Source organism: Haemaphysalis longicornis, unplaced genomic scaffold, assembly GCF_048455015.1.
Source record: "Haemaphysalis longicornis isolate Haplotype H1 unplaced genomic scaffold, Haemaphysalis longicornis Haplotype H1 scaffold_3, whole genome shotgun sequence".
Classification (NCBI taxonomy): Eukaryota; Metazoa; Arthropoda; class Arachnida; order Ixodida; family Ixodidae; genus Haemaphysalis; species Haemaphysalis longicornis.
In genome coordinates this window covers 171,639,883-171,653,171 of record NW_027526335.1, presented here as the reverse complement: position 1 = coordinate 171,653,171, position 13,289 = coordinate 171,639,883, and the positions used below count along the sequence as shown (strand labels likewise).

Below are 13,289 nucleotides of genomic sequence, written 5' to 3'. Positions count from 1 at the left end.
AAATGCTATGCATTTAAAAACCCGAATTCCGGCACCTGCTTTTACAGGATGAACATGAAGGGTGGGATCCTACAGCGAAACACTTTCGTGGCAGGAGCGGCAGAAGTTTATCGTCTCTTGACGACATTTGCAGTGAAGCAGGCAGATACGCAGCGAAGTTTTTGACGTGCGGTTGTGATGGTCGCATCGAAGCCTGTCACAGAAAGAGAAAACTTTATATGCAAAACCGCCAACTCCTCAAGAGTTCCTGCGCTACCTTTTAATGGTGCAGTGCGTCACACCTCACCCATGCGGGTGTCCTCTGCTAGGCGACGCAGTATTTCTTCAACGGAAGAGTCTTGGTCAGTCCTGGTGACTTCCCATGACGATGGGGCAGGGCCGTATATACACAGTACTGACAACATCTATTATACTTTATAAATTGCTACTAAAGGAGCTCTTGCACGTACAAACACGTGCACAAAAGTTGAAAGATGCTTGAGACGCTGGTAATTACGATTCATGCCTGAAAAGTCAAAATGGGAGCTACAAATAATGCAGGAAATATACTACTGTTTTTTTTCTTTTTCTCCCAACTGCGTTTGCAAAGAGAAAAAAAAACGACGGCCAAGTTTGCTTTCCATGGAAACCGTTCAGGTGAGCACAAGACACGCTCAGCAAAATAAAGCCGAAAATTTTCAAAAAGAATCCTCTGCACGCGCAGCGGAAATAGCACACGGAAAGTAACGTTGGATGTGTCATTCGAACTGCTATTAAAAAATGTTTTTTTAGAGCGGAAGCGCCTACCAGCTACCGGAGTTTCATTGCACCGCCTTTTGGCAAAGTGTGGGCAATGCTTCCATCTGCTAATTTCCTTTGCCACTATCATCATTTAGGCATACTGTGTTTCATCAATATCAAAACTTCAAAAGGTGCAGCAATGCTACTTCCGGTGGCGGGGCCTATTCCGCTTACTTTATGTGCCACTTCATCAACAGGAAGGATATATATATTTAATGACAAGCCTAGTAGACCAAATCCCGTCTGCTCTTATCACGAACAACGTACTCTGACTCGCTCTGCATCGAATAACAGCGCATACCCAATAGCGTAAGCTTGGAACTTTGTGCTGTCGCAGCGCTGTTTTTACCACAGGCAGCCCACCACTATAGGCGATGGGCATGTTCGATTGACGAATAACTATGAATATTTCCCCATTTGCTAAATGCATCAGTATACCTCTCATTCATGTCATCTGATTTATTTTCAGCGCACGGACCAACACATGGCGCCACCCCCGAAATCCAGCGAAAAGGAAGCTCAGGTACAAGACGGCATGGCGGTATGTATTCAACTGTCTTCACTCTGCTTTATACCTCAATAGCAGTTAGTAACCCATATTTTTGCCGCTTTGGAACGCGCTGCAAATCTGCGCTGTAATTCTCAAAACACTCAAATTTCTCTTGAAACTAGTAGAAATTGCGTACTGTAAACCCTCGTTAACTCGAACTCGCATATCTCGATTTACCAGTTAGGTCAAAAAATTTTCACGCCGGCCATTTACCTCCCTCTAATAGGTGCTATGCATTTGCCCACCTATAACGTTTTTTCGGTGAACTACAGATATCTCGAAATGTTGATGGGGAGGACAGGGAGCTAACACCGCTACGAGCAGCTGATAAAGACTCGCTGCGATTGCTTAGCTGCCACTACGCGCCGAACACCGTCGTGAACGGCAAATTTGAAATCCCCGCCTTCACGGCAGTTTTCTTGGTTTTCTACATGCAGTAATGCTACCCTTCCTATCCAACGAGTCAAGCAACTGTCGGTAAGGTAACGTTTGCGTCACCTTGGCGGCCATAAGTTGCGTCACTTGTGCGCGGGTGATCACGGGTAACAAAAGCTACCCTGTGCGGCGGAGCTTTTTTTCAAGGACTACATCTTTTTTCAGTGACCTCGCAAGATATTTTTGGCATTTCGCTTGACCCGAAACTCCGTTTACCTCGAAGTTGTTAGCGGATTTTACGAATTGAAGTTAACCAGGGATTACTGTACTTGAAAATCTAACCAAGTCTGATCACGCTAGGGGACTTGGAAGAACAAATTGTGTTGAACTCAAGGCTAATAAACGTTTATACATTAAGCCTCCTTCATGTGGGGCCGGAAGCATCAGAAGACGCGATGTCAAAGTGCAGCTACATTTATTATGAACCCACGACGCATCACAACTCGTAATCAGTCTGTTACAATCGCGTGTATCGTTACTTATGGGATACATTAGCCGTTGATAGAAATTCTCGGTTTGTCGTTTTTGCGAGGAATACTTTCCATCCGGTAGACAATCAAATATTGCGCCGAGATTCACCCCAACCGACAGCCAATGCAGAATTCATCCAGTCTTTGTGAGCACCCTTACTCAACCTACCAGTGCCGGCTAGCGTAACCAGTTTTGGTGCAAGGACTCTGGACCGCTTCATGTGTGCATTATCATCATCCTTAGCGGGCCCACACCACTCATTATTGCGGTGTGGGCCCGCTGGATGCTCATTCGAGCTTCCGAATAAACGGTCGCCCTTAGCATCGACCTGCCGATTGAACCTAGTCCTCTCAATATTAATTACCCACCTCCAGCTCCCTGAGCAGTTGGCTGTGAGGACACAGCATTAAACACGCCTAAGATCCCACTCCAAAGGTTGTAAAGTTTGAGCTGCTTGTGACGTACGTAATGAGAACACGTTACCTCTATTTCTATCATGGGCACTAAACTCCCGAGATAATAGGCCGTACAGTTCACGTGATGACCAGATTCTGACACAGTATTTGGGACAGAAAGCTTTCTGTCGTTCGCCTTGCTGATCGAGTACACGTATTGCCAACTTACCGGCACATATCGCTAATTATTTTCGTCGCCCGTCACTTCCCAGCGAAGAACTGCTTTGGGCCCAGTTACGTGAAGCTTTTTTCCCTGTATTACAGCCCTTCCGTGCTTCAATCCGGGCACCCGTACCAAATTTTCGTCACGGGCGACAGATGCAGCGAGGGACGCCATTGCGAATTCCAATCGGGCGGCCACCCCTGCCCAGGGTGACAGAAAGCTCGTCCCTGAGGCGGCGCTACTGGGAAAAGCTTGGTTTTTTTGCATTTTGGCACTAAACAGCGGTACAGAAATAAGCGTCCGTAACTCCGGTGTAGAGGTAGTGGGATAAAAAGAATGGCGGAGGTTAGTGTGCTTTAGGTTTAAGTACAAATCAAAGTCACGGTGATGTAGTCGCTAAGGAGCTGCCTATGCAGCTCGCGGACACAATTTCGATCCGTACCGCAGCCGTTTTTCTGATGCAGGCTAAAATGAAAATTCCCCGTCTGTAGCAATTTTAAAGCGTGTTAAGGATTCCCAGTGGGTATAAATCATTCTGCAGTCCTCCACAGAACTTCGCCCCGTAGCCGAGGAGCAACTTTGGTGCTTAAACCCCCTAAAATGCTTAATTTCCCATACGTCGCTGTAAACCTTCTTCGTGAGTGACGCGACCCTAAAGTATGTTTCAGGCTCCATCAATCTCTTTTTTATGTGTCACGGTAAACAAGAAACTGCGCTCAGCGCTCAGTGTTTTCCGTAAGCGTCCGCCACGCGAGATTTACCGCGCGTTAGTTTTCAAGCCAGCTTAAATCTTCCGCAGACATCATTACTGCGGGCATTGCAACCCTCCCAGCTGCTTTGTTGTGAAGGAAATCCGCATACGTGCCAACGCCCGCGTTCTTGATTGAGCCGCCGCCGTGTTCGTTTAGCAATGGCGCCAGATGCCTTTTGGCTTTTCTTTTTTACTCTCAGCGATAGTGGGTTACTGAGTGTCATGTGGAACGGATGGTGCCACCTGTTCAGACATACGGCGCGAAAATGAGCAATTCGTTGCACAAAAGAGGAGCTAGACACGGCATAGTGTTTACACTCTTAGCCAAAATGGGAGAAAATAAGACTAACTGCAGCAATTACGCCTCGCGAGGAACATTTAGTCCCCAAAAGACCAAACGCGCCAAGATTAGGGCCGTGTGCAAAATGAAGGGACCAAACGTTGGTCCCTCGACGCGAATGGGACCAACGGAAAGACTAACAGCGCCCTTTGCTCCCGCAACGTTGCTGTTGCTCCCCCTGGAGGGGGTCATCCGACTTGTTTCTACTTGTTCGGCGGCCAGCGGGGACGGACGTGCGAAAGGTGAGCTGCGGCGGCGACGGCTTTTCCCCATTCGCCCTTTTTTTGAAGTTCGTGAGCTTGCATCTTAGCGTCAGAGTGCCAGCTATTTTTTAAAACCAACGCCAGTCGATTCGCTGTGCGTTACTGCCGACGGCGACCTAATTTTTATTTGTTTCGGTCAATATTTACCCAATTTTTTGCTTAACCCTAAAATAGTAAAAATGCAATTTCTCTTTAAACAAGTGGGCCAACCGCATAAATAACCGTCCCAGCAGGAGCAGCGTACAAAAAGGAAGCTAACCGCTAACTTCTTTTCTGTTGAAATTGCAGTTTTAATACATTTATAGCCAGAAATGTCAAAGCGTGGTTAACACGTGGCCGAGAATCTTGAAGGGCTCTAACTTTTTAGGCTAACATATGAACACTAAAATAACAACATGGTGCTGTTAGGACACAAGAATTACTCGCAGACATATTAAATTTTAAATGAAAACGTGATATTTTAAGCAGGAGTCTGGCAGAACGCCGGAACTGCAACGGACGCGTACACTCTGAGGCTGAGTAGGGCAAAAATAGTTGCACCCTCGTAACCGCAACTACGTCCAGAATAAAACTAGACAAAAACGGTTGAAATCTGATGTAAATTGGCTGAGTAAGGCATTTTTTTCCATAATTTGCGGAACCCGAACTTGTAATCTGCCGGACCACAGCAGAACGGCAAAATGAAGTCTTCCTCGAAGGCGCGGTCTGACCGCCGTAATAAAAATCCTCTAACAAAATCGTAGAATCTTTATGTATCTCACGGCAAGGTTTTTTTTTTTTTTTTAGAATACAGTGTCCTCTAATGGCCCCTTTTCCAGTACCGGCCCCCCTTGGCAGTAACCAAACTGGCAGTAACGCGCCCCCCCAAAAAATTGTTTGGCTTTCGGGGAACTCGTTCACGAAACATTCTCGTCCTGCAGTCCTTCCCGCACCCACCCGTCACCCGTGCCTTTCACATGAATTTCACAGTAGCAGGCGCACGCTCGCGTGACTCATCTAACGTGGCCGAAAGCTTCCTTCACTTTTTTTCATTTTCGTTGCTCCCTCACTGGTGCAGCCAAGCGCTCGCAGCGTGGTCAGCCTCAAACATTTTTGCCCCTTTTCTTTGAAAGCCTTTTTTTGTGTGCACGTACGAACTCACTGTGAACTGTCCGCAAAGAGGAAATAAAAACGTGCAGCCATAGCTCCCCATGCAGAAAGCTGAGAGGACGCCGTTTTGTTTGTTTCGCCCGAGGCTATTTCTTAAACATTGTTAAATTTATTAAACATTGAGAAAATTTGGCTCTTAATACATTTTCGAAATAAAAACGCATTCTTCGACACCGCCATCACAGCCAGAAATCAATAATGACCTTGTTCTATACAAACCCGCACCATCAGCGCAGGAAAGCAGGTTTTCTTCCAATAAATAAATATTCCTTCTTGTTTTCTTTTTATTTTTGATTGCAGTCAAACCATTTTGATTTAGAGCTGGTGCTGACAGGAAGCGTCTCTTTCCCTACATGTCTTGTGAAAGAGAGGAAAGAGGCCCTTGTTTCGTGCTACGTAAGCCTCTGAGAATGATAGCGAACCTGCATGCGAGAAATGAGCAATCTTTCTATTTTCTGTTGCCCTTATACAGTGGTTCAATGCGTTGAGTGAGGGAGCATGAGTCCCCAGGTTCTACTGCTGGTTTGAGTGGCGTCTTTTCTGCTGGAGTCGGAAAAACAACAATGTCTGAGTTTCGCTTGTTAACTACCGTGGCCATGGTCTTAATTAATCCGTAGTTTTATACTCGGTGCAATTCACAGGCCACATTTGGCTGCACTACATAAAGCGTTGATTTTGCTTCTTTTTGCTTTTTGAGGTACTTTTTACGGATGCTTGTTAGGGCTGCTGAATAACACTTGTTTTGTTGCCCTATTTATTTCCTGCAGGAGCGTGACGACATACGCCCATTGCCGACAGCGTCACGGAGGATGGCTGTCTCCTCTCAACGGACAAGTACCTCAAGACAAGTGGAGCACGCTTGCGCCAAGGACAGCAGCCATGTATACCCGGAATAGCCCAATACTGGGCGCATCGCCTCAATAAGGTGTGCCGTACAGGCCTTCGAAATAGAGACTCCAACATCAAGATTAGAGTACGGTTTACTTTTGTTGTGTATGTTGCTCACACAGTGTTGCAATAAAAAGCTTGAAAGTAACATTTTCTTTGTCGTGAGTACTTTGTCGTGAACAAGTGGCCAAGAAATACTGCTTCTGGTCTCTTGTGTTTACTCCTGTCTTCTGAATTGTCGGTCTAATGGAACGACAGTCACTCATGGGGTACTTGCACGAGCCAGCACATCGTCTTTTAGTATGCACGGTTAATCCAGAGGGGAGCATTTGCAGGGATGAACATTTAGTCTTGAAAGCATCAATTGGTCTAGGAAGAGTAATGGGAAAGATTAACGATTGATACTCAGAGGACCAACGGTTGGTCTCCAGTCGACTAACAGGGGTGACTAACAGTTGATCTGCAAGGGACCAACAGTTAGTCTTTATGGCGGACCAACAGTTGAACCATCAAGGGACTAAGTGTAGAGGGACTAACAGTTGGTACCCTTGCCGTTAGTCCCAAAAAGGACTAATTCTAGTGGCAACGCAGTTAGTCCCCAAAAGGACTAACGCCGATGCCCCGTTAGTCCTTTTTGGCTAAGAGTGTAGTCCCGTCAGACTTGGCGGCGAAGCACCGAAATTTACCTTGCCGATTTCTCCCGGCGGTTTATCATGAGAGCCTGTGGGGCACTCCAAGGCCATTTTCTCACTGATGACGGCAGTGAAAAATTTGTGAGGCGTACGCGTACGTACTTCATGTGGGCCGCCACCCATTAAACCTGTAGACAAAACTTCACATCCACACATACCCGCAGGAATCTGTTGCCGTGTGAACACTGCCCGCCTTTTTCTTCAGGCGGGCAGCATAATAAATTTATTGAGTTGCATGAGCTACACTGGCCGAGGTTGAGCAGTTTTGCGTGGTTCCTGGGGTAGCCGTGCTGCGCATGCGCGAGGAGCAGTGACGTCACACGATGCAAAGAACGTTGCTGGCTTCCCGGCGTCTCTCACGCACCTCATGCGCCCACCGGCTTCACCGAGATCCGTTCCGCATGTGGCGGCCCGGTCCAGTTGATGATCATGCGAGGGGTGGCCGGGTGTGGAACCGATGGCTCGTGCGTCGCAGCAACACCGGCGTGCGCCTGTGGAACAAGCTTAGCTCTGGGGCGATTTGTGACGCTGCGCCGGAGCCGCTTGATAAATATACATGTGTCACATTATGCGTATACCATGTGTGTGTCATTGAAACAGCTGTAAGCATGATAATCAAGCTAATCCTAGACAGTCAGTAAAGCTAAGAATAACCAGCTGAACCCTAGCTCACACCACATATATCCTGACATACCCGAGCTAAACCACTACTATTTTTTTTGCGCTTATCTAATACTTTGCGCGCGCACAAGGCTAATGCGCCAATTATAATCCGTCGACTTAGCCGGTACCCGTAATAATAGATCCTTTCATTACTTGCAGACGATTTTAATTTATGTTTGACCAATTAGAATTTATACAGTACTGCAGTGAAGTTAGAGGTTCTGAACTATCGGATTGTTATTTTAGTAGACGGCATTTCGTGCGCTTCCCGATTAGGGAGAGCTGGTTCTTAGCTGGGGCAAGTTGAGGCCACCTTTTGTTTGTTGGGACAGATTCGTGGCCATTTTTTTTTCAAAATGTTATCAGTCCGTCTCCAAACGACCCGCCAACACGGTACGACCATGCAGCAGACTATGGCCAAGGCAGGTAGGCGATGGTAATCATAAACGCAAGAACTCGAAGGGTGGCCATGTCAGCGAGCGCAAAGTGCGAGAGCGCCACCGAGGCAGAAGACATCGCCATAGCCCCGGCGATCTCTGAAGCCACCTGCGACATAATTGTGAGCGACTCGCAAGAGGCCGTCCGCAACTTGGCGAATGGCCGAGTGAGCGGCAAGGCAGCCAAGACCATCGAGAAAACGGGTGTCCACGAGGAAAGAAGAGTAAAAATGAGGTGGATCCCGGCGCACGCGGGCGAATGCTCGCCGTACGCACCGAAGCACAATGAGGCGGCCCGCATGGAGGCGCACGCAATAACACACCGCGCCCCCAGTGTGGGGAGTCTTTCTGAGTGGGCATGGCGGGTGGACACTAAAGACAGACCCAGGGGTCACGGCGAAGTAAGGGCGTATCCGCCGCCCCACCGGGCGCTGGGTCGCGAAGAGGCAACGTATCTCATTAGGCTACAGACGGTGCAGGTCACGCCACCGGCAGCGCTACACAACATGTACCCCGACGAATACCCTAATCCCGAATGCAGCATGTGTAAGAAAGGGCCGGCCAACCGGTGGCACTTCATGCGGGATTGTGCCTCCGACCGGAAGGCGCAAGTTTCGAAGAATACCCAGCGGAAATACAAGGAGCCATCCAGTCAACCAACTAGACGGATCAAGCATGCGTCACCCAGCAGGTCTTTACTGCGCTCGAAAGGCACGGGCTCCGCAAAAGGGTTAAAGCTTAGTAGGGCCGCACAGAAGATGCGACAAAGGGCCACGTCGGGGCGGTGGTCGTAACAGACTGTAGCCCACTGCAGGTTTTATTGAAATAAAGTAATTTCCAGTCCAATCAAGTCCATCAGTGACCACATGCAGCCCTGAGCGACCAGTTGTTCGCAGATGCCGGAATGGAGATTAGCTGGTGCAAGTTGTTTCCCACCTGCTTACCGTCTGAAAACATTTCGTGGCAGTGCCATTCCATGCTAAATTAGTTCTAAAGGCTGCCTGGGTAAGCACAGTGGACGATTTTATTTAGCTCGTTTATTTTTTACATACATACGCTAGCAGCCTGGGCGCCTAACACAGAGGTGGGGGATTGGTTTCAACACAGAAAAACACATTTAAACAACGCCATTGTGAAGATAAATGAACCACATGAACCGTAGGAACGGCAAATTTGAGAATGAGTTACCATAGGAAATGCAAGGTGCGCGGAAACAGCTAAATGCTTGAAAAAGAAACTGCAAAGTTGCAGTAGACATCTCAAATGAAATCTTCAAAGGAAATTAAAATGGGAGTTTGAAAATATGACGTCTCTGTTAAGTTGGCAACGTGGTTGACAACAAATTTTATTCGGAGAGGCTGAGAAGATCCGGATAATTTGGATAAGTGTTTGTTCTGGCGAATGTCGGAATAAAATTACCCGCATGATCAAAGCGATATGAGAAAAAAAGGCGGCACGTATGGGAATGCGTGCAAACGAGTGGGCGTTGTGGTACAAAAACCACCAGGAAAATTTTCTGCGCGAGGAAATGGGCGGGAGGTGGATTTGAAGATGCAGTGAAAATGCACTTTGGTGTCGACAGTATGACAATGAAATGAACTGCGCAGCTTTATTTCGTGCGAACTTACGAAAGTAACTACGTCATCAGATAAACGATTGTTCTGTAGATCAAGCAATCTTCAGCAAAAAAAAAAAAACGAATGCCAGGGCCAATATTGTTAGTTATGTGGCTGATACACATGTATATTAAGACCAATAAGGGAGCGAATACCGAACCCTGCGGTACCCCATACTTAACGAGTAAACGTCTGGATTAATAATGCCCCAGTGCGGTCAATTTGCAGTGCCTCAATCCCACAATCAGTGTTTCGGTCCAACCGGAGGTTAGCAATTCATAAAAGCAATCCCTTATGGGGCACGCGATCGAAACCCTTCGACATGTCAGTGAAAATGGCATCGATGTAGAAAGAGAAATGCAAAACAAATAAACGAAAGCAAGAATTTTCACTGCTCTACGGAAATGTTACGTAGTCGTATACGTATGTATTTGTTACGTAACTACTTAGTGTTACGTAAAACTACGCGGGGGATTTATATAGTTCGAATACGCTAGGCAAAACTCAGGTAAATAAAACGAAAAACATTTTAATTTATTGTTTTTTGTCTTGTTCGCCTTAGTACTGCCTAGTGCATAACTAATCATGAGCTTCTTCTGCAACTTATATGAGTTATATCGGACGCTGGAGACGACACCGCTGTCGAGAAAGCGATGCAAAGTTTCCCTCCATCTACCTTTACGACCATCTTTACGTCCATTTTTACGGCCAAAACAACTCATCAGGTTGCCGCAGATGGCATTTTTTTGCCTTGCACGTAGCAAAGGAACGTACGTGCATATAATGTAACTCTGTTCTTACGCGTAAGTAGGGACGATAACGTGTTGTCCTATCGTTACATAGTTACGTATGCGCTCCTTTCTGCCTCGGATATACGACCAAACGTGTACTCTATACATATACCTCATAACAGACAAAACATTGAAACCCTCCCTTCTTTCTTTAGGTAAAGTACATATATTCTTTGACCACTCACACACTGCCTCTCTTAACATTCGCGTCTTCCAATAATTCCTAAGCGGCCAATGGCATTGGTACTTACAATTAGCAACAGCAATTCTGCTGTGATACAGAGCCCAAAGGAACTCTGCCCTTAAAGGCTTCCTCGTAAGGGGTACAAGAAAAGGGGGGAAGTAAGAGCGCCCATGGTGCAGGTGATTTGTTTTTGCTTGGAAGTAACCAAAGGTAACATTCTATGTTATCCAACTTACTTAGCACAGTTTTCGAAATCACAACATCGTGCTTCGACTTTTTCAGATCTCTGGGGCTCGGTCTGCGTTCGAAAGCAGTCATCATGTGGTCGAAGCAATCTACTTGAACACGGTCTTCCCTGCGGAAAACGTTCGCTCTGCCCTGTCCTACGAACCCCGGGAAGGCGACGTCTTCATCGTCAGCTATCCCAAGTGCGGCACAACATGGCTTCACCACATCGTACTCAACATCTTGTCGGGTGGCACGCTGAGTCCCAGCATGCTAGAGCGCCAGAGGAAGGACGCATTCCTAGAGTTTGCCGGGGCGGAAGGCATTCTAAACTCGGGATCATCCACCCCCATCATCACGCACCTACCGCCCCACAAAGCGCCTCACTCAGCCAATGCCAAGTACATCTACGTGACTAGGAACCCGTACGACTGCTGCGTATCATACTACTACCACGTCAAAGGGTTCCCGTGGTATCACTTTGCCGACGGAACGTTCAGCGAGTTCTTCGATATGTTCGTTAGTGGCAAGGTGGATTACGGCGACTACTTTGATCACCTGCTGCCTTGGTACGAACGTCGACACGACCCGAACGTGCTGTTCATCACCTACGAATCAGTCAAAGAGGACACTGATACTTGGGTCTTGAGAATAGCAGATTTTCTCGACAAGCAACAGTACGGCGATTTTCTCAAGACGCGTCCAGATGTGCTGGAGAAGGTTTTGAATGCTGTGAGCATTGATACAATGAAGAAGTTAACTTTCAGCATTGGGGACGAGGCTGAGCAGGCAGGTGCGGTTTGTGCTGACGCTACGGGTGATCTGTCGGTCGCAACACAAAATCCCAGTAAGCGCGCTTCTCGACAAGACCAGACCACGGGCCTGGTGTCTGGGACGTTGGCTCGAAAGGGTATCGTGGGAGATTGGAAGAACCATTTCTCGCCAGGGCAGATCACGGAAATGAACGCATGGGTCGAGGAAAAGACCCGGGGCAGCGACGTCATGGGCCTGTGGAAAAATAACGGCCTTCCATGAACGAATAAACTGGCTTTGATAATTGCCCACCATGGTTAAAACTACTGCAGCAGAAAACCAAAATATAAAACCATATCCAAACCCAGTATATAGAATGCTGAGCGTCCGGAAATAGTACGGCATCATTCATAAAATGTGAAATGTAGATTAATCAAAATTTTTCAACCGAATGTTAAGAGGGTTTGATATCAAAAAATATCTGAGATATCCGAGCTTCTTTTACTCCCATTTCACTCTGTACAGTAAAGCAGGGGAAAGTCATGGTTTCAACCACCACTACGCACACTTTTGCACTACCGTTGATTATACTGTATTCTTTTTTGTCATGCCAAATTGGTCGGGAAGGTCTCTTACGTACGAAGGACTGATTTTGCGCAGAATACGAGCATGTTTACTTTTTGGTTCCCAGGCCCGCCCACAGATGGCGCAACCGCCTCGCGGTGGTTACTAATTACTAAAATTAGTACTTTTAGTGGCCGTAGCAGTGGTTAATGTCCCTGGAACCAGCGGCGCCGCGGTAGTCTGCCACACGCGCTTGCATGTGAGTGGCGGCGTTGTGGCGAGAAAATTTTAATGCGTCATGTCGACTCGTACGACAGGTATGAAGTGCCCATTTTCCGCTATATACGCACTGATAAACGACGAGACCACCGTGGGTCTTTTATGTCGAGGAATCCGTCGATCGGGATCTCAGATTTTACCGGCTCAAAAAACAGCAGAGTGGTCCTAGTAATTCGCAGTGACAACTTTTCTAGTGCGGAATGTTGAGCCGAACGACTCGAATGAGTATATCGCTGCACCGGGGAAGCACAATCAGGTGACGTTTACGTTAACTACTCCATATATTTCAACCAAAGCGAAGTTCAAAGTTAAGCGCCTGCAAGCCCTTTTGGCCACTACACAACCGCCGCACTTGCTTACAGGGGACTTTAAGGTGCACCACCCAGGTTGGGGCAGAGTAAAGGCTACACAAAGGGGACGCCGGCTTTTCGATGTGCCCAACGAAGGACGACCGCCAGTGGAAACAGCGGTCGCCCCACGCTTTTTTTTCGGAGCAGGACTACAAGTGTATTGGATGCGACTATGGTGTCCCCTATGCATGCCGTATAATGGCGTCATCACTACACGACGTTTGTGTTTGGGGGGGGGGAGTGGGCTTTGATGAGATTGTTGGCGCACCGCTGTGTAGTGATGACGTTAAGAGCCACGTGTGGTGCATGATTGTATTTAAGTGTGCTTTCTTCTTATAAAGATTTAGTTGAGAGTCAGCGCCGTCTTGTGTCCCCTCTTCCTCGTCGTTGTGTTCTTAAGCGTTGTTTAGGATGGAGCATGGTGTCAGCAGCGTCGTCACTAGTTCCCGGAGTGCATCGAGACGGGGTAGACGCGGTTAGAATTAGCTGT

General features: G+C 47.4%; 1 protein-coding gene across 1 annotated transcript; it reads left to right on the top strand.

The window, feature by feature from the left end:
- Positions 1 to 966: 966 nt before the first annotated feature.
- On the top strand, positions 967 to 12,999 carry LOC144173538 (sulfotransferase ssu-1-like). Its single transcript, XM_077701917.1, has 3 exons — positions 967 to 1,089; positions 1,250 to 1,321; positions 10,911 to 12,999. Exons 2-3 carry the CDS (start codon positions 1,265 to 1,267, stop codon positions 11,886 to 11,888), a joined length of 1,035 nt encoding a protein of 344 aa, XP_077558043.1. The 5' UTR covers positions 967 to 1,089; positions 1,250 to 1,264; the 3' UTR covers positions 11,889 to 12,999.
- The last annotated feature ends 290 nt before the right edge of the window (positions 13,000 to 13,289 follow it).